Genomic DNA, 20,335 nt, shown 5'->3' with positions numbered 1-20,335 from the left:
ACAAAGTAGCCTCAAGTTTTGCACCCTGAACAGGATTCTGGAAATGTTGCTGCGGTCATATAATAATAACAAAAAAAAAAAAAAAAAAAATCTAAACTCATTCTGGCTTGAGGAGCTCGTCCAAAACGTTCAAAGCGTGCTGGATCTCATCAGAAGTCAGATCGCTCAGCTCGTCCAGCTCCTCCAGACGCAGCGGCCGCCTTCTCCTCCTCCGGCCCGCCGTCTCCCGACTGCTGTCCCGGGGCCCTGCCGCGTGGATACCCCGGAGCCTCATCTGCAGCCACTCCCGGCGCTCCTGCACCTGCTTGTGCTCTCCGAGGTTGTGCATGAACTGGACCTCACTCACTGTCCTTTTACTGTGCACAGATATGTGATACTGCTAGGATCTAATAGCGATGAACTTGTTATGGTGAAAAAAATCATCTTAAATGATCTGTGGGGATTACCTTAGTGGTCGTCCTTGACAGTGAACGGAGAAGTGTAAAAGGCAGAGTGAAATAAGCAGAATCTTATAGTCAATTTTTCCCATTTTGATTACCTGTAAAAAATTAAAAAATTAAAAAAAACTTCTATAAGTTTGTTAATATTTTAAAAAACAGCCTAAAATGACAAATATCTGACCTTTAGTCTTAAAAGTGTCAATTTATATTTTAATTTTAATCAACCTTGAAACCACTACATCCTCTATCTTAACATATATTAATGTATAAATGCTAATATATTACAATAAAGCTTACACAACTAATAACCTCAATTAGATTCAAGCCTTACTGGGCCTCCATTTTCCCTCTAGCTGAACAAAGTATAGCCCAAGATGAACTTACCTGTGTTGTAAAGTGAGTCAGCCTGCTTTGGTGGTCCGCTCCTATCACTTATGATTAGCACAGGACTCCCCAAGTTCCTTTTTATAGTCCCAGGTTCCTGCCATTGATGAGCTGCCTTCATTATTGCAGTTGATGTCATACCTCTAGCTCGTGGAGGGGGCAGAAGAGGAATGACAACACCTCCTCTGAACTCCAGGCTTTCACTTTTGTCATATGAGAGCAAATAAATGCTTTTGACCCCAAATACCCACACACACTTATTTTAGATGCACAAACCTTTGTGAGAATGCCTGCATTGTTGGTATATTGCAAATCCATTTACTGCTTTTATGCACAGGGATTTTGTGCCTGGAGACATTTTATCTATGTGACTGTGACAGTGCAATTTTTCTAACTGGCACAGAATTGTGTTATGAAGTTATTACTTATTGTAATAAGATGATGGCAGCATGACTACAAAGAGGGTCTTGTTTCAGGGTCCAAAGCTACACATTCCCAAGCTTTTTCATTTTCAGTTCAAACTTCTCTCCACATTCTCAATTTAGCATGCTTCTCTTTTGTTTTTTCTCCATTTCTGTGAGCCGTCCAGATCTATTAGTTCACATCTGAAGTGGTGACCTTTTTTGTCTGACTCCCGTGCACCTCACAACAATAGCGGCAACATTTGGATGGGTTTATGACCCTCATTGACTTATAGAGAGTCGCCCTGGTTACACTAATGTCTTACCCAAGAATTAACATTATCTTAATGAGTTTGTCTCCCCAAAAAAGAGCTTTTGCTCCAAGTTGACGTCAGAGGAAACACCCTGAATCAAAGAGTAAGCAGTAGTTCAGGAGGTGCATGGCTGGGTGATGCCACTGCCGTCACCGTCTTCACCATGACTGGCAAGCGTACGTGGAGAGTTACACATTTTTCTTTTTTATTAAGTTAAAAAACATTTAAACCGTGAGGATTTTTATTTTCAAAAAAAAAAGAAAGCATCATTTTCATTTTTTATACAGATTTCTTGATGATCGTGTACAATAACACCATCAGCGATGTGTTACAGAGTGCTCTGTAACACATCGCTCCAAAATCTCCTGTAGGTAATCAGTGTTAAGAACTGGTGACTGATCATTTATATACCATCCAAACTGTAAAAATGTTGCATTACAGGAGAAAGGCGATAGTTCAGAAAATCTGTGTATTGATTTGCAGTGTCCTGTTCCCTCTAAGGGCACAAGTGGATCTGAACCATGCCAGCAAAATGCCCCCCAACAGCATAACAAATACTAACCATCCTTAAAAATGGCAAAAAATCTCAGGAGCTTGATTTCCCAGTATCAAAGGAGTTGCTTGTATCTTATGAGCCTCATTAAATTTTTCTATCAGCCAAAACTGATGTATTTCGCATTGATCTAAATGCAGATGTTACTTTAGTTACAGTGCTTAAAAGATGAGCCTGTTACCTTTTGTTGTCTTAATCAAGATCAAGTGTCACAGAAAAAGATGGGATGTTAGCTGTGCCTCGAGGTGACTGCCATGGTAGGTTGGTGCAATATTAATAACACTGAATGAAAACTGAATTATTGCACTGTTGTTGAACTATTGTACCATCCAGCATATATCAACATGGATAAACATTCATTTTATTTATTTATTTATTTCCCATTAAAGGAAAAGGACACCTCGTCCCTCACAGAGTTTACAGTCTCAGTATCATCCAGAAACTCAGAGTTTACATGAAGAAATATGAAGAAACACACAATAGAGCTGTTTTCACAAACTGAACAGAAGTGTGCCAAGAAAAAGACAGACACCTCAGAGATGCAAGGTTTTATTCCCTGGTATACTTTTTGAAACTTATAAGTAAACGGGTCAATTTGTAGCTTGATTAGTTTTTCATTGTTTCCATTGTATAGTGCGTGTACTGAACCACTTTAATGTTGTCTTATATTTGCTGTGCTTGTTTTGTTTAATACATTTAACATTTTTTTAGTATTGTTTCTCTTGAGCTTTTCGACTGCTGTAACACAAGAATGAACACACTACACATTTCTCTTCTTTTATGTTAGTTTATCTTTTAAACTATATTATAATATATAAATATGTATAATATATATATTTTTGAGTTGTCCTGTTAGTTTAAACCAAATAGCCCAGTTCCATTTATTGTTGCATTGTTTAATGATGTCTAAAAGTTGCATTACTTCCTGGATGCTTGTTGTTCACTTTGTACTGTACGAAGACATATAAAAAAAACATACTCTTATCACAATCAAAATGATCATTTCTCTCTTTGTAAAGCATCAGACTCTCACTGGAACATGTAGCTGTACTATGTATTTCTTTAACCTTATTCATTGCTTCTCTTGGCTCTCAGGCATACCTCCCACAAGCTTTGATAATAGTTTTGCAGCATTCAGAAGGTAAATGTTTTAAACTATATTATGACAAAAAGCAATATCAGTTTTTTTTATCTTCACAAAATCTGAATAATCATAGTTCATCCCTCCCATGTCTCACTCAGTGCAGCTCTGTCATTTAGACGTCTGGGTTAGTTTTCAGTCACAGGTGTCCCAAGGGTAATCAATCCACAGGACCAAATAGCTTATAGTTGAAAGAAGAAGTCTAGGCCTTATTACGGGCACATACACTACATATTAGGTAAGCACAAAGGTATGAGTTTTCTAAATGTGGAGGAGCTGGGGATGTCTATGTCATGACACGCTGTTGAATTACAGTAAAGTACTGGCAGCTAAATTTGCCAGCATTAAACTGATATTTCACACTACACCTACTGTAATCTAAGAGCTGTTCCTTGCTGTAAATTAAAGAAAAAACAACGAGTGTCTTATTGCAACGCTTCACAAAATGCAGAAAAAATGATCTCTGGTGAAAAAAGTCTTGTGAAATGTGATCATCCCTGGTGGATATACTGACAATTGTTTGACCTCTTCTTTTTGAACTAGTAAAAACGGGCATGACGGCATCACTAGTTATGCCAAGCAGCTCAAACATTCATAACTAACACGTGAGAGAAGAAGTAAATACGTCTTATTTGTAAATCCACACAGGGACAACAAAGCCACATCATTGGTTTTAGATTTACCTGCAGAGCCTTTTGTGTTTAACCATCATGCAAAGGAAACATGTTAATTCATAAATACTGGCTTTCCTCTGAAGTCTGCTGTTGAACCCGTTGAGCCAACAAACAGGTCTCGTGTTCAGTGATTAAAGCTGTTTGCATACCAGCCCTTTAAGATTTATGGGGTCTCCTCAGACGGGCTGACCTCCACTCGCCTTGACACTACTACAGCGACCTCTGACCTTAGCTTAGGACCTTGTCATTCTTATTACCTCATGCTCATTCAATGTGTAGAGACTTTCTTATGGCACGCAAAGCCAAAAAGACAAGGAGACTGACAGTGTTGTATTTTACCTTCTGCTTTTCTGTGTTTCTCCTGATATTCTCAAACTGGACAGGAGAAACTGTCTGAGACGGACGTATTCTTTTATTCCTTGTTTCTGTCTCCAAGTAAGAAGATGGTTTATTTCTGAAAGACAAGGAAAAGACTTTCTCTGGGTATCACCAGAAGGGCAAGTGAGACTATAAACAAAGAAGTGTACAGCATATAAGCTAAATAATATAAGATATAAGCATTAAAACTAGGTAAAGGGGAGTAAATAAGAGGATTGCTATTTCAGTTGATGTTTTGGCTTTTAGAAGGTCCCATGATGACGGGTGACATCGACAAATGACAGAGTGCAGGAGTGGCTCTTTGCAACTGCTGTGCAAAAATCCAAGAGTACTTAAGTAAAGACGTAGGGTTTGATTAAAGGCTGTGGATTCTGCCAAAATCTGATGAATCACACATATGATTTAAATACTAAAATCTTTAGTTATGGATCATTTTGACCATTTGTGGAAAACAGAATACAGTGAAAACACAGCGTCTGACATTATCACCTTAGCAAACACCATCACCAGCTGGCTACTGTGTTTCCACAGCTCATCAGTGCAGTCAATGCATATCATCAGATGTTTTACACTGAAAACAGATGCCCAGGGCAATTATTTAGAAGTCTATGGAGAAATGGTTTTCTTTCTCTGTAATCTCAGTAAACACTTCCCTGACTTCACATGGGTTACAATCACATTTCTGTCTATGGGGACAACCATATGTTGGCTTAAAGTGAAAAGTAAGCTGTAAACACTTGTTTCAGATAAGATACCTTTATACCTTTGTTAGTCCCACGAGTGGCAAGTCTGCTAGAAATATGCAGTAAACTGAAGGGCAGCACCAAAGCCCAATATCAAGATTATTTCCAACTGTAAATCATGCAACATTAGAAGAGTAGAAGAATAAAAACATGACGGGATTTGAGCAAAACTCATGAAACATTAAATTATGATATGTATAACAGTTTATTTTAATGATGCATACATATGTAAGGGCTTTTGCTGCTGATGAGAAGGGATAGTAACAAAAAGGTTAGATGTCCTGTGAGCAAGTCTGCTAGAAATATGCAGTTTAGTATAAAAGATTGTGACAGTTACAGGTTTTCACTGATGTAAGGCTTTCACAAAATACTGAGGATTGCATTAGTTACGTGAAGTCAAGCTCAGTCAAGCTCAGTCAAAGATCAGCTGATCTCAGTGTTATCCCACACTGACTAATGTCTAATCTGAAGCTGAAACTGCTGTGCATCTGTGGGCCACTTTGCACCACCTCCACTTAAGCCGTCTGCTGCCACTGATGCCTGCTCTATTTGGGGCTGAGGGTCTTGCTGTTGCTCTTCTCACCTCCTCCTCTCCATGTATGCACACAGAATGGTGAGGAGGTGGGATTTATGATGTAGGGGTTACAAGCTGTTCATGCCTCTTGCTTCTTCTCCCAGAGATGCACACTGCCACCTGAGGCGTGGTTTTGCTACCACGCTGCACTGTTACTACAGTCAGAATTCGCTACACATAGCTGGACTGATTGCTTTGATAAGGCATTTTCACATTCCACCAATCTCTCCGATTTTGCCAGAGTACATCATTTTATGCAGAAAGAGAAACTGTTTATCTGACAATTTGAAGCAGTCTAACTGCTGAAAAGTAGGTTATTACGATTCATCAGATTCTGGCTTTCAGCTTCATACAGTTTGCTTTTAATAAATTCACTTTATTCTGCTGCACTCAGCTCTCTGATTGTGAAAACAGCCAAATTGATGGATAAAAAATATCTTGGGAAAGCTGTTACCAGCTAGCACTCTAGCTAAGGAATTCTGAAACCAATTTTTTAAAGCTGAGTCAAGGCACCAGTTTCGAATGTTATCAATCCAACATGGACAGGGCGGTTAAGGTCAGCAGTGACTACCACACAATGTGAACTTGACATTCAAGTTCACATTGTGAAGAGAGCATTCAAGCTAGAACAGGTAGCTATTAAACTGAGTCAAACCAAAGTGAGGCTTTTAAAAACGCCAAAGTGTTGGTATCTGCTAGAAATGAGTTAAATTGATTTATGTGAATGCTCTGTGTGAATAAATTATATTGACTTTGGTGATGCCCTTATTTGTGCTGTAGTGATGCCAAGAAGTCAACACTTATAGTACTGACTGGGATGAGAAGGCAGTTATTTTACTTTATTATTAAACTATCTTTCTATCCCCCTCTCCCTGTCAGTGTGTGTATGGTGTTTGAGTGTGTGCAAGTTAACCACTCCTTGTGTTTCAGGGGCGGGTCCTTCGTTTTCCTGCTCTTCAGCTTCCCACACCTGGGATGACTCAGCTGCTTCTACCTAAGGTGGAGGATTTGATTGTTGATTGTTGAACTGCAAACAGTTAGTGGAATTGTCTCTCATGAATTCTTATGTTTGTCTCATTTGGCGTTTGTTCTCCTGTTCCTTCCTGTACATGAAACCTGGACCATGTAAGCGAGTTACTCTGAGAGAGGGTATTCTTCTGGAGAGGAGTTGCGGATCTGTCTAAATTGGAACTGTCTATGATTGCTAACTGGGAACTGTGGATCTGTCTCCATTAGAGATCTTTAATTGTCTTCTGTTGACTATATTTTATGAGTTCTGCATTTTGAGTCCAACCTGCAAATCGGACACAACAGGAACCTGTCTTTTAAGCTAGAACACTCTGGAATAATTCTTTGATTACTTTAACACTCTCGTCCTTTTTCCCTCCACTTTTCTTTGTTTTTGTATCTTGTCATCTATTTTTTCTTTTCAGTTTGTTCAGCACTTTGGTCTTCCTGTATTGTTTTTAAATTTGCTTATAAATACATGAACTTGACTAATGGCAAAAGAGCCCAATCTGACAGCAAAATATATTATAAACATAGAGTAGTAGTAAATCTGGCAAATATTTCATACACACTCAAACCACTGTGACGGTAGTTTGAATGTATATGAAAGACATAAAGTCCATCTATCTTCTTCTGCTGACCCACTTTAGGGTCGCAAAAGCACTTGAGCCTATCCCAGCTGCTATAGAGTGAGAAGCGGGGCACACACACTGGACAGGTCGGCAGTCTGTTACAAGGCTACTGGAGAGCACCATTCATACTCACATTCACACCTATGGGCAATTTGAAATAGCCAGTTAACCTGACACTAGTAGCTGCATGTAGGAGTCTGAGTACACAACAGTATAGAGGGATATTACAAAAAACTACAAATATCAGTAAGGAAGGGGACAAGAAACATGTGAAAGTAATCAAGAGAACAGAGTAAATAGGAAGTAAATCCCATAATACACTATCAAGGCAAACAGGAAACAATCCAAAAGACATATTACTGAATACAAAGTCGAACAAAAGACCGAGACAAAGAGACTCTGGAGGGAGGACAAGGGGAAAAATACAGAAAGACGAGACAGTGAGGGGAACAGACGGGAAAACACAGGGACTTAATTCAAAGACAGCACCAGAACTGTAAACCATCTAAATCGGCATCCAAAACTCTAAAAAACTAACAAACCTGTAACTAGAGCTTAACTACAACAAGAATAAATGCTTAAAATTACTCAAATTATAACTGAATTAATCCAAAACCTCAACCTAACAATGATAAAAATCTTAAGACTCTCAAAAAGCAGTGAAACCAAACACACTTAATAATCACCATGAGTGCCAAAGATAAAAAGAAATTTAACTTAAGAGTGAAAGTTTTTAAGTAGTCCATCTTGAGCTTTAAGGAAACAAGAAAAAAAAAATCTGTCTGGCTTCAAAGTCAGATTTTCAGTCAGTTTAAAGGAATGAATGAATAATAATGAAGAAATATGTGATGTGTAAATGTGGATGTTGGAGACGTTTTATATAAGGACTGTGCAGCATGGCATTAAATAGAGCCCTCACATCTAAAAGCTTCTTTCGGGACACAGAGACACGCACACACAGGAATGCTGTGAACTGTCATCTGGAGTGCACCAGTGGTAGATTGGGAGGGAAGCAATTTAAGACCAAAACACCTGAAGGGAAATATACCTCCACACACACACATAGACACACACATACTCACACATACACACATACCCCTTCTCTCTGAGCTTCGATGCCTAGCTCCATCTGGTTGGCATGGAAACAGAAAAACTCCCCCCAGATGAAAATGAGATGCCCCCAATACGATTCATGTGGGAGCACAATGGGAACATTAAGATGAGGAATTATAGGAATAACATCCAACATGCTAATGCCTTTGATAGGTTTTCATTGTCAGTCTTCACATGAGGAGATTTAAATCAGTCCACATGCTAGACCCCACCAAAAAAACACTGAAAATAATGATTATTTCACATGTGCCAGGGCTTATTGTTGCTTTTTTAGTATCTAAATTCTTTTGTAAACCCACAACAGAGTGAAAAGAGTAGAAATCTCAGCCTGAGGCAAAGTATCGTCTGAGTCATACGTGTTAATCACCCCCATCAGCCCCCACAGACTGCGGTCATTTAGAGCTGCAGGGCAGCAAAAGTCTTACTCATAGCATCTTTCAAACTCCCAGGCAGACCAAAAATAGCTGACAATTTTGGGAGTCTGCATGGCAACACAAAACATACTTCTGGTATATGTGCCAAGTTCCCAGGGAAAGGGTGTGTGTGTGTGTGTGTGTGTGTGTGTGTGTGTGTGTATGTGTGTGTGTGTATGTATGTATGTATGTATGTATAAAATCTAACCAGTACAAGCTGATTTCCAGTTCTCTGCTGAGATTTCAATTCCCAAGTCTTTGCTCCGTGAATTTAACTTGTATGGTGAACTCTCTGTTGACAGGGATGAAAACAAACTATAAAATTAACTTCTGTTACTAGAAGATTCACACTGATGCTTACCTATAAATGTAAAGAGCTGACATAAGGGTGAAAGGTTTCAGCTGATTACAGTAACAAGTTGTTAAGGGCCTCTTAATGTGAGGTGCTACAGCAGATGAACAGTGTCTGAAAGTCAAAAATAAGTAGCTGCAGTAAAAGCAAACCTGTGATAGTCTTCAGGAGAACTATTCCTGAAGACTATTGAAAGAAATTACAGGAGCGTTTTGCTAAGACAGTTCAAGCTGTGTTGTTTGGTGGCTCAAGACTTCTGCACTGTATATTGCTGTTGAGCCCCAAATCTGCCCATAAGTTATAATAGAATCATATGGTGAGTACATGTCTAAAACTGTAGTTTAAAATACTATTGGTAAAAGTACTTGGTCTACCACTAGGTGACAGTGTTTGACCACAAAGTGTTATTGTGCTTGCCCTTAGTGGGAAACAAGAAAACTGCTTACTTGTTGGGTCCTACTGTGGAGTTTGTATTGTTCTCCCACAGTCCAGAAACATGTTCGTAAAGTCTGATGGAAATAAATCAGCCTTCGGTGTGGTCTGGTAACCTGTGACAGCAGGGAAACAATGTAAACTATTTAAAAGCAATGACAAACAAAAACCCATTTAATACACTTAGCTTTTCTAACGCATTATGTCTAAATATCTTAATATGAGTTCCACTAGCTCTCAAGAGACGGGATTTAACAGATGTCCGTGAACGCCGCATGAACTCTCGGCGGTCCCTTTGAAGTGCAGTTTGTGGCTGGAGCTGAAGCTGCCCTCGGAGGTAACTATTAGCTTATGTCAAAAAATGTTTATGTATAATGATATTATAAGTTTCAGGCTCTAAACAGGTAATAGCCCCCTCTGGAATAGTTTACCTACGAAATTGACTTTTAAAACCTCAACTTTTAGTCTGTTCTTCTGATAATTCACCACGGGTTTTTTCCCCCTTCTTAACCTTGGATAGGCTAAAGCCCACACCCCACACCCGCCGCCACCTTGAACTGGGAAAAAAGTGAGTGAACATCCATTACCCTGTGATATAGTCATTTTAACTCGTGTTGCTAATCCCCAGATTCAGTTACACTGATCGCTACAATGTTACACACTCCATTTGTATCTTAGAATCTTCGAGTAATAGCAAAGATAGCATGTCCTTGCTTGATCTTACAACCATTAAACAGTTTAGTTTGAAACGTCATTAGTAATCAGTTATGTGGGAGCATACTGATTTAGGTACCATAATTTATAATCAGGTACAGAAAGGGGAAGAAATGTTTGGAGAAGCACACGAAATGCTTGCAAAAGTATACACATTCTGTACTTAAGTAAAAGGTACAGATTCAAATTCTTTACTCAAGTAAAAGTGAGAAAGTACAGGCTCTGAAATGTACTCAAAGTAAGAAAGTAAAAGTAGTTCTTTGGAGGATGTTTCCACAGCTGTTTTGTGCTATTTTAACGTAATAATAAAAGATTATAGTAGGGTAAGAAAAACTTAATTTCAGTCTAAATTTTAAATCTAATAAAATGTCTTCCACTTGAGTCACTAGTAGAACACGAGATGGTGGCCACACATCATTGCTTCTTATCCCTTCTGAGTTATTTTTAGTTTAGTTTAGTTTTTTGTGTGTTTTTATCACTGCTGGCAGCCATTCAAGTTGCACAAGTAGTCCTGCTCCTCCCTGATGACACATCCACACATGTTGTTGCAAGAAGGTTTGCTGTGTCTCCCACTACAATCTCAAGAGATACCAGGAGATGTGGTGTTACATGAGAGGAGCTAGTCAGGGCTATAGAATGACATCAAACTAGCAGCAGGACCAGTATCTGCTAAAGGAGCACTGTGGGAGGCCTAGAAAAGGACCTCCAGCAGGACCAAAACAGGACAATTCCCAGCATCATGTGGCAAAACGGTAAAGGCAGTTCTTGTATAAAAAAGGTATTAATTTCACTGATGGCCCTCATATTCCCCAGATTTGAATCAAATTAAGAATCTGGGATGTTACGAGCATCCAAAGCTGCCAAAAAGCACCACAGAGTGTCAGGAGCTCATCAGTGACCTGATTTAGCTCTGAGAGGAGACTGATCTTTCGACAGTGTCCCGGAGGGTCTTATGGACATGGGGTCCATAAACATGACTCATCGACATTATGGCACAAGTTTGATCAGCCTTCAATTTTTAATGTTGTTGGTATGATTTTGAAAAGAGTCCTCAAAGCATTGCTGATTTTGGTTTCCAATGACTGTTGTTACCTATTAATCTTCTCATCATTAATCATTATTTATATACATTAAGTATTTCTATTCAGGATTCTTTGAGTGTCGTGTCTCTTTCTGATATAATGTAAAGTGGGGGTGAGTTTGTGTAATGCTTTAAGCCTTTGGTAAGGCTCTAAACAAAAACATAGCACACTTAGTGATATGACATCAATATTATTGAATGGTATGCTTGTCTTTGCTATAATAAAATGAATTAGTTATACAAAAAAGAACCATAAACTTGATGTATTTGAGAATAATCGACTTTCCTGTTAAACAGAATCATGATTGACTTTGAGGAGGCAGACTTCATTTTGGAAACTCAGAAAAGAAAAAGAAAAAAAGACAAAAAACACAAAACCAACTTGACTGTGAAACCAGAAGAGAGCATCCAGAAGAAAAGGAAAAAGAAAAACTCCCAGCTCAAAGAAGAAAAGCAGGAAAGGAAACAAAAGAAAAAGGAAAAGAAGAAAGAAAAGCAAAGAAGGAGACTGGCTTTAGAGCTAGACAGCAGTGTTGTATTTAAACAGTGCAGTAGTGCCCAGGAAAAACTTTTTGAGAAGCCTGAAGCATCAAAGCCACAACAAAATGAAAAGCTGAAGCCTGATCGTCTGACTCAAGACTCCAAAAAGAAATGCAAAAGAAAAAAAAAAGTGGTGTTTGATGTGTCACCCTGTTACATCCGTGTCAAACGGCCTAAATTTGCATCATCATCCACGAAAGAGGAGCAGGCTGTGAAAGGCGCTGAGAGCTGTTCACAGGACGCAGTGACGGGGAACAGCCAGAGTCACGATCAGGACTCTCAGGGCACCAGTGATGACATCAACAGCCAGGACTTGTTTATTACCCAGAAGACTTTCAGAACATCGCTCTCCGAACCCTCCAGCGGGGAAGTCAGTGACGGAGCTCTTATGCTATCTCCTCAGTTGCGAACACAGCAAGGCGAGTGCCAACAGCTTAAACTATTTCATGAAGAATCAGAAAAATGGCCACATGACTCACAGCCTCATCAGTGCTTTGTGCAGCCAAACCCAGAAGAACCTGAAGAAGGTAAAGGATATCATAAGATACATGAGCAGAGAAAAAGATCCTTCCTGAAACAAGAAAATAGAAACTTATCTGAAGAGCAAAGAGTCTCACGTTCAGTGCATTTAAAGATCGGTGTGGGGCATCCTTTCCTGGAGGAGCCAATCATTGTAAACTCCTCCCTGGATCTTGGAGAGAGCAACACCTGCCCTCCAAATCAGCGTTCCCCTTCATGCCTGCCACATGTTAATAAGTCACTGCTTCCTGCCAGGTCCACAGTGAGCTCTTCCACACAGACAGAAAACTTCTTCACCACTGAGCTCTCCTCCTACCTCAGCTTCTGCCAGAAAAGTAGACCAGCTGTTTGTTTCGATGACATGAAACCTTTAGACCTGAGCCTTCCACACAGGGTGAGAAAAGACCGCGGGAGCTGTTTGTCAGTAATGGAGGTCAACCATGAAGGAGAAGGAGGCATGGGTCCATCTGGGTCTTCACTTGTGAAAGAAAATCAGGTGCTTTTGGGTCGAGGAGAAACAACTCCCAGTCCGCAGTTGTCAGAATCTGATCAAAAGTCTGCTGATACAACGACGTCCAGCGAGGACAGCGAGCAGCCGTGCCGCGCTGGCAAGCTGGACCTGATTCAGGTGATACCACATGATCCTATTTGTGTAGTTACAGAGCAACAGATGATAAATTCATCTCACATATTGAACTTTATATTACAAAATTCACAGCTAACACCAGTCATCTTTTTAAGTGTTTTTCAGCTTCAAACCTCTTGAAATTGCAGTTCTCTCTTTTTTTTTCACAAAAATACTTGAAATACTGAAAATACTGATGTAAGGTTTCCCACTGATGGCAATTCTGCTGTTTTATACTGTTTGTGAAAAAAAAAATGTACAGCTCTTTTTAGGGGATTACTGGGAGATTTTAAAAAATAAAAGAATGACTTTAAAGATTAGTTTGTGGAAGATTTAGGTGTAAGAACCATGATAAAATATGAAAAACAGGTTTAACAGTTACAAATTATTGATATTTATTTTACCATTTTATGCCACACAAAGCTTATCCTGTATCCTATTTTTTACTAAAAGTATTCAATATAAACACACACTCACCAGCAGAGTCGCGGCAGGAGCAGTTAAGTTAAGTTAAGTTTTAGGGGCAGGGATTGCTCAGTAGGTAGCGTGGTGGCCCCATGATCGGAAGGTCAGGAGTTCGAGTCCACTGAACGGCTACCCTGAGGTACCCCTGAGCAAGGTACCGTCCATCCACACTGCTCCCGGGCGCCCAGTGGCTGCCCACTGCTTCACTGAGTGAATGGGTTAAATGCAGAGAGGAATTTCCCCACGGGGATCAATAATATATATAATATTATTATTATCAGTGACAGGGCTTCTGTGACTAGTTCCAATAACCAAGACTAGAAAAACATCGTTGATATCGTATGTCCAGAGCACTAATAAGGACTTCATGCATGTACGCTGACTTCAATATTTGAGGCCATGTTGATTATGAGTAACACCTTGTAACAGTACATATGTAACACAAAATAAGGATAAAGATAATATGGCCACCTTTAATGATTTTGTTTAGGACTCTTTTAACAAGTTGCAAAAATTAGTGTCATGTAGATGTCCGAGTTGTTGGCAGGGCCGATAAAAAGTATTAAAAAATATGACAACACTTGAAGATTCATTCACTTTTTTAAACATCTCTCAATCTGTCAGATTTCTCTTATCACCCTTAAAAATACTGGTGACCAGCAGTGCTACCCCTCAGCCTCCTAGTAGACACACCACTGGGAGGCTGAACGTATCAATTTTAGGCATCTTATCGGGGGCAACTCATGTTCAAGAAAGAGAATTATACAGGGCTGTGCATTTCAGCTGGTTCATGTATTTTGACATTATAAACACATAGAACGACAGAGCATTTAAATGTCTGTTTTTGCTGAGCAGTAAGAAATATTTATCAGGAGAACTGTGTAGAATGATCTGAAAAAGAGTAACTGAAGTTTCTTCCACTGTTCAGTTTCTTCCACTGTTCAGTAACACTCTGACTTTTTTTGGTCCTCAGGTCAGAGCAGTCCAGATGAAACTCAACGAATCCTTCTTTTTCAAGCCCAAAGGAGAGGGACGGTCGCCCAGGCCAGAGTCACCGCTGATGAAACTCTCTCAGGGCAGAGACACTAAAAGGAGGAAGAGCCGCTGAGGTCACAAGGTTTTAATATAGGCTGCTATTAGCCCTGTTGGCTGGCGTCAACAAATAAGATGTGACGTTTGTTTTGACGTTAGTGGCCAATATTTATCTGTTCAGTCATATCAATTTCGTGCTGACTAAATGTTCAGAATTTCATCTGAAAGCCTTTAAAAACTTTTATATAAGATTTTTTTTTTGCTTTCCTGGAACAATTCAATGAAATTGTTACTGCAACACAAACAAACAAAGAAGACTTAAAAAAAAAATATTTAACACATTAATATCAACCTAGAACTTCACAACTGGAGCATGCTTAAACTTTCCTAGCAGACACCATCTAACGTCTGGAACACTTTTCAGTTTTATGATCTTCAGAAGCAGCGTCAAAAGTGTTGAGCATTCCTGCTGAAACTCAGCTTGTGCCTGAGGCTCTTAAGTAGAAGGACAGTGACATTAACACTATCAGTGAGCTCAGGTATTTTATGATATATGCTGTAAAGTTCTGATCTCCATTTTATGGACAGCAGTATGTGGCCACACGGTTCAGTTCAGGTGTTTTCAGTCCCATTGCCATAAGGTTAAAACATCATACACCCAGATGTGCAGTCTGCCTTCACAAATATGAACATGGTACTGTAACATCAGCTCAAACACTGTGTGCTGGGAGCTTCATGGCATGGCTGAGCAGCTGCTGTACGTGTAACGTGTAGCTGTACGTTTATCCAAATACTATATGTTAGGAACATGAACAGAAGAAACATGCTTCCATTAAAAGAAAAATAAACTTCTGGGATAGAAATGACTGATTACTATCTTTTGACCTGTTGTTCTAAAGTTTTTAGTATTCTGTCATGTTTTTTTTAATTGCTCTAAGTTTGTCCGTCAGTGGCAGTTTTTTGATGCCATGTCGCTATGACAGCATGTTGTAGTTCATAACATCATAACAAATAATCTGTTGTTAAAGTTTATTTATTGTGAAGTAGTAGAAGTTCACTTTCTGTTGCGTGTTGATGCAGTATTTACCAAATTCTTAAATGGTGTTGAATAAAGATCTTTATTATTTAAGTCTGTCTGCCAGCAGAGTTTGTGTGTTCTGCTATGAAACATGGAGAATATGTGAAGCTGAATCAAGACCTTATATTCAGCCAAGTGCTACAAAAGACAAGCTACATCAGCAACAGATGTTTTAAAATGACCTCTGTGTTTTCAGATGGATTAATGAGAGTACAGATCCAGAGGTGGGAAAGACCCATCATCACAGGCAGGGAGAACGTGCTTGCAGAAAAGTTCTGATGCACAAACAAATAAATGTAAGGTGCTGTATTACATGTGGTTTGCTTGCACAAATAAAACGTACTCTTTGAACATCAGAGCCGAACTGATCCTGGGAGAGGTGATGCCGAGCTCCTCACTGATCACTTATGATCTTGGACCCGACCTCACGCATGCAACACTGTGCTGCACTGAGCAGTTTCTCCACAATGACATGCATTTTTGGAGACATGTTCAGCAAATAAACAAAAACGTCACATTGCCAGAAATGTCATTAAGAACATTATGTCAACAATCAAGCCTTTTTATTCATACAGTGGCCACCAGGGGTCAGCTGTTGCCCTTACAAGATGGGCTTCACAGCATGAAAACAACACTACTATTGTCACTTAAAATATCCACTGGTCCCGTCCCAACTGATGGCCTATAAAAAGGTGTTTTATCAAGGTGTCACACAAGAAACATTTCAGGATGTGTAAAACCAATGAGCTGTCTCAAGACCTTCACAACCTTATTGTTGCAAAACATTGCTCCCTTTTTTGTGATAGCCAGCTCCTCGCTCGCTTCCCTAACTGCAGCTGATGTGACAGGGCTTTGGCGTGGGTTTGCTGCCGTTGCTGCAACTAGGAATATGAGGGAGGTGTGAATGATTTTAATTTCCGTAATTGTTCTCCCTTGTGGGTGTTTGTGGAGAGCATGTTCAAAATAGTTGGGAATGGAAGCAGCTGAGGATGCTTGTTGATTATGCTTTTCATATCTGAAAGTGCAATTTTTAGTACCTTGATATCTTTGGAGTCAGATATCTGGGCCTAAATCCTGAGAAGCCATGAAAACTCTCCAGTAAGCTCCCATCCAAAAGCATGGCGTGGTCTGCTGGTTCCATTCTGTGGCCGTGTCGTTCTTTAATGGTGAGGCAGGAAATGGACCTAAAGATGCAGTCTTGGAGGCAAACTTGAAGAACCAAAGACTGACCTTTATTTAGTTGGCAGCTGCAAATCCATAGTACAAATGAAGACAGAGATGAACTAAATCAAGGAAGTACTACATCAACACAGAACTAGGCATGGGGAACATAGGAGGACAGGAAAAACTTACACCATTAGAATAAACACATAACCTAGGCAAAGGTAACATCCAAACTGAAAACTCCAAAAATATAAAATGGAAAATATCAAACAGGAAACTGGGTCCAAAACAAAATGCCCAGTACAAAACCCAGGCTGCAGCTGTCTTCTAAGGCAAAACAAGACTGATTATAAAATTGCTAGCATGGGTTAACATAACTCAAAGCTTTATTATGCTTGATCATGAACTCTGAAGAGCTTTATTCATCATCGTTCTGCAGATCGGTCATTGATGCAAAAGCTTCTTGAGCCCAGGTGACACTCTGGCTCACACAGATGTGCTTCCCGGAGGCTGTACCGATCCTGCAGGAAGATTACAAAAGAGTTAGGACTGAAGATCCCACACTGTGCCTTGTGTTTTCATGCATTCTGTTTTGTGTTCAGAAATTACTATTACTGTAATTACTCATTGTGGTGACATACAGAAATGCTTTTTCCAGACAGGCGCTGTGAGTCATGATGACAGAGACTATTTTCTTCTGTGGTATCCTTCCAGTAAAGAATCTGGAACAGCATTGTCCAGGAGACATTAGAAGCAATTGTTGAGCTAAAAGGAAAAAAAAAAAAAAGACAGTAATAAATTCAGTTTAAGAGCAGCATGTGTCAAAGGTGTCGAGCACTGTTGCTGAAACTCAGGCTATAAGTGACAGTCTTTAAAGACAGTGACATTAACACTGTCATAGAGCTCAGGTCCTTTATGATATACACTGTAAACTTCTGATGTATAAGGACAATAGTACTGTAACTCGATGAATGCTTGATATTGATTCAATACCTGCAGAGCTCCAAACCTCCTCTGGCATTAACAGCAGCACAAAAACTGTGCACTGGGAGCTTCATGGCATGGCTTGCATGGCTGAGCTATATGTGTAATTTATTGCTGGTCCAGTACTACTGTACATATAATATATGTCAGAAATATGAACTTTCTTTCTATGCTTTCTTTAAAACAAAAATAAACTCGTTCTTAAAAAAAAGATTTTTAAACACCACAGTTATTTAGGGATTTCTTAAAGCCAGCAGAACTTTTGTTCCCTTCTGACTCTACTAACACTCACTGAACATGAACTATCAGCTCCCATTAAACTCTTCAACCAGAATTCATGTGACAGTAATCTGTATGGATTAGAATAAACACAACCTTAGTCATGATCATACTCATTATAATGGTCCTAAATGATTCATGGCAAGATAACTAGCTAATACTGCAGAATTCCTCTTAGTTGACGCTGTTCTTTAGTGATGCAAATATCCATTTGGGGCTCATTTAACCAGCTGGTAATGCAGCTGTGAGGATGATATTATTTTCAACATGTTTTGTAAACTAAGAGAAAAAGGTGATTCAGAATCTTGAAAATGACATTTTTAAAATGCAGTTGCACAAAATAAAAAAATCATAATAAATCCCTCCAAAAAGTTTCATAACAGATTAAAATGCAGAGTATAGAACTGATTAACAACAATAAGTTTATTTAAAACCAGATAAAAACAGGTATAATTGGAAATAATTCGTCTAAATTTCAGGAGCAGGAGTGTTTCTCCATACACTCCCTTGCACTACTATCTGACTGGCCCAGGAGCCGCCACCAGTCCCCTCTGAGGCCTTCCTCAAACCCCAGCCTCAATTCATGCTCCAACCATCTGCCATTATCTACTAGAAATGCTGTCAAACCTTAATGAGGATGTCGTCCCAGTTAATTAATCTGAGGTATAATGTTCACTCATTTTCTCAGTGTAACTTGTAAAAGTTACAACCAATCAAATAAAAATATTAAAGGGCCTCAGATTACATTTATCCTCAGACTGTAAAGCAGACTGACAGACTTACGTGCAGCAGCGCAGTAATAAACCGTGAGCAGCAGAAGCAGCAGTCCCACTGTGGCCTTCATGTTTACTTCACTCTGGATGTGATGATGTCCTTCTGCTGTTGCTGTAAGAAGTGATCTGAATGTTAAATGCAGTCTCACACTCACATAAAAGGCATGGTCACAATGAGTTTTACTGTCAATTAAACACAAAGATTAGAAATCACCAACCAAGCGACGTCTCTGCAGCTACTCCACACTGCTTACAGAGACAGATAACATCAAAAGATATAAATGTATTCGACTAAGCTAAGTAGTTAAATTTAAAATATGTTCATTTGAAATGACAAGGATGTTGAATAAGATGAAACGCATACTTAGCCAGCAGAAAACGAACCTTTTATGAGGACAGTCCAAAGTCCAAAAGATGCAACAAGTCCAAACTGTGCAAAAAAGCAAAACAAATCCAAGAAACAGACAAGAAGCACACAAAGGCAGATCACTGAGGAGTTAAAGAAATGCCACTTCAAAGATTAACGGGAGATGGCTGTAAAATCAGGATTATGTAACAATAGGAAACGGGAGGGAAACTAAAGAGAGCGAATGAGAGAGAAGAAAAACAACACAGAGGAAGTAAAACTTGACACAAAACACAAAAGAAACAAGCTAACACATTAAAACAGGAAGTAAGTAAACACTGAAGCCAGATACCATGACACAGAAAATAGACTCTGGGAAACACTGAGCAAGGCTTTGAGACTAACACAAAGAACTACAACGAATAAACCCGAAGGCAAAATACTAAACAGAAAAGAAACAGGAAGCAAAGGTTAATCAAGAGATTACAATGGAAAACTAAAAATGAAAGTAATTGAGAGAAAAGCTCTAAATAGTCCTAAAATCCACAAACTCCCATGATGGGAAAAACATGAACATGACACAAAAAGAAAGGAGTGAAAGAATAACTCCAGTTTGTTTCTTCCACGTGTATTTCTTTTTTCTAACATGCCTCTATTAACTCTTACAATCCATATGGGCTTCACTAGGAAACAACACAATAACCATTTAGCAGAGTCAGATGACTTCACAGCATGGGCACCTGCTCCAATCAGAAGCTGGGTGGTCCACATGGGAGGTTCCATATGTCCCAATATTACACTCACTTGACACTTTATCTGGTACCACGTGCCTTTATCAGGTTTTCCCCATTTTACCGTCAGAGCTGTCTCAGTTCTTCATGGCACAGATTCAAAAAGATGCTGAAAACATTTCAGAATTTGGTGAGCAAATTGTGTGCTGTACATCCATGATGTGTCTCTCCTGTTCCAGCACATCCCAAAGGTCCTCCTTTGGATTGAGTGGTGACGTGGAGCCCATTTGAGTACACTGACCTCACTGTCATGAACCTTCTGCATAATAAGTCATTGCTTCCTTCCAGCTCCACAGTGAGCCTTTCCACACAGACAGAAAACTTCTTCACCACTGAGCTCTCCTCCTATCTCAGCTTCTGCCAGAAAAATAGACCAGCTTGATTAGAGGACC

At 39.4% G+C, this 20,335-nt stretch overlaps 3 protein-coding genes and 1 long non-coding RNA gene across 7 annotated transcripts; 1 reads left to right on the top strand and 3 right to left on the bottom strand.

Annotated features, from left to right (window-relative positions):
* Positions 1-97: 97 nt before the first annotated feature.
* Positions 98-857, bottom strand: LOC112847496 (parathyroid hormone-like). The gene is made up of 3 exons (XM_025909201.1): positions 825-857; positions 447-538; positions 98-356 (listed from the first exon to the last, which is right to left on the bottom strand). The coding sequence occupies exons 2-3, from the start codon at positions 527-529 to the stop codon at positions 98-100; spliced, it is 342 nt and encodes a 113-aa protein (XP_025764986.1). The 5' UTR covers positions 530-538; positions 825-857.
* Positions 858-9,156: 8,299 nt separating this feature from the next.
* LOC112847520 (uncharacterized) lies at positions 9,157-10,078 on the bottom strand. The gene is made up of 3 exons (XR_003221093.1): positions 10,012-10,078; positions 9,567-9,668; positions 9,157-9,234 (listed from the first exon to the last, which is right to left on the bottom strand). It is a non-coding gene; the product is annotated as an uncharacterized LOC112847520 (long non-coding RNA).
* LOC100692050 (myb-like protein X) lies at positions 9,767-15,660 on the top strand. Of its 2 annotated transcripts, XM_005449325.4 has the most exons (4): positions 9,767-9,889; positions 10,073-10,120; positions 11,645-13,034; positions 14,470-15,660. In XM_005449325.4, exons 3-4 carry the CDS (start codon positions 11,649-11,651, stop codon positions 14,602-14,604), a joined length of 1,521 nt encoding a protein of 506 aa, XP_005449382.2. In that variant the 5' UTR covers positions 9,767-9,889; positions 10,073-10,120; positions 11,645-11,648; the 3' UTR covers positions 14,605-15,660. The 2 variants fall into 2 exon arrangements, with proteins under 2 accessions (XP_005449382.2, XP_003439468.3); XM_003439420.5 differs by lacking the exon at positions 10,073-10,120 and having other exon boundaries at positions 9,812-9,889; positions 14,470-14,653.
* A 1,156-nt stretch (positions 15,661-16,816) lies between these two features.
* LOC100691779 (C-C motif chemokine 3) lies at positions 16,817-19,432 on the bottom strand. 3 transcript variants are annotated; one of them, XR_001223272.3, is made up of 5 exons: positions 19,191-19,432; positions 19,025-19,052; positions 18,817-18,918; positions 17,412-17,535; positions 16,817-17,291 (listed from the first exon to the last, which is right to left on the bottom strand). XR_001223272.3 is itself a non-coding variant. In XM_005449323.4 (4 exons), exons 2-4 carry the CDS (start codon positions 18,875-18,877, stop codon positions 17,189-17,191), a joined length of 288 nt encoding a protein of 95 aa, XP_005449380.1. In that variant the 5' UTR covers positions 18,878-18,932; positions 19,191-19,430; the 3' UTR covers positions 16,817-17,188. The 3 variants fall into 3 exon arrangements, 2 of the variants coding, with proteins under 2 accessions (XP_005449380.1, XP_003439467.1); XM_005449323.4 differs by lacking the exon at positions 19,025-19,052 and having other exon boundaries at positions 18,817-18,932; positions 19,191-19,430; XM_003439419.5 differs by lacking the exon at positions 19,025-19,052 and having other exon boundaries at positions 19,191-19,429.
* Positions 19,433-20,335: the final 903 nt, after the last annotated feature.

Source organism: Oreochromis niloticus, linkage group LG7, assembly GCF_001858045.2.
Source record: "Oreochromis niloticus isolate F11D_XX linkage group LG7, O_niloticus_UMD_NMBU, whole genome shotgun sequence".
Lineage (NCBI taxonomy): Eukaryota > Metazoa > Chordata > Actinopteri > Cichliformes > Cichlidae > Oreochromis > Oreochromis niloticus.
This window is presented reverse-complemented; position numbering and strand designations above follow the sequence as displayed.

Coding starts and splice junctions, on each gene's coding strand:
- LOC100692050 (XM_005449325.4), top strand. CDS start 11,649: ATGATTGACTTTGAGGAGGCAGACTTCATTTTGGAAACTCAGAAAAGA. Junction 13,035..14,469: donor GCAAGCTGGACCTGATTCAG/GTGATACCACAT, acceptor TTTGGTCCTCAG/GTCAGAGCAGTCCAGATGAA.
- LOC100691779 (XM_005449323.4), bottom strand. CDS start 18,877: ATGAAGGCCACAGTGGGACTGCTGCTTCTGCTGCTCACGGTTTATTAC. Junction 17,536..18,816: donor TTATTACTGCGCTGCTGCAC/GTAAGTCTGTCA, acceptor TTTTCCTTTTAG/CTCAACAATTGCTTCTAATG. Junction 17,292..17,411: donor TGTCTGGAAAAAGCATTTCT/GTATGTCACCAC, acceptor ATCTTCCTGCAG/GATCGGTACAGCCTCCGGGA.
- LOC112847496 (XM_025909201.1), bottom strand. CDS start 529: ATGGGAAAAATTGACTATAAGATTCTGCTTATTTCACTCTGCCTTTTA. Junction 357..446: donor TGTCAAGGACGACCACTAAG/GTAATCCCCACA, acceptor ATCTGTGCACAG/TAAAAGGACAGTGAGTGAGG.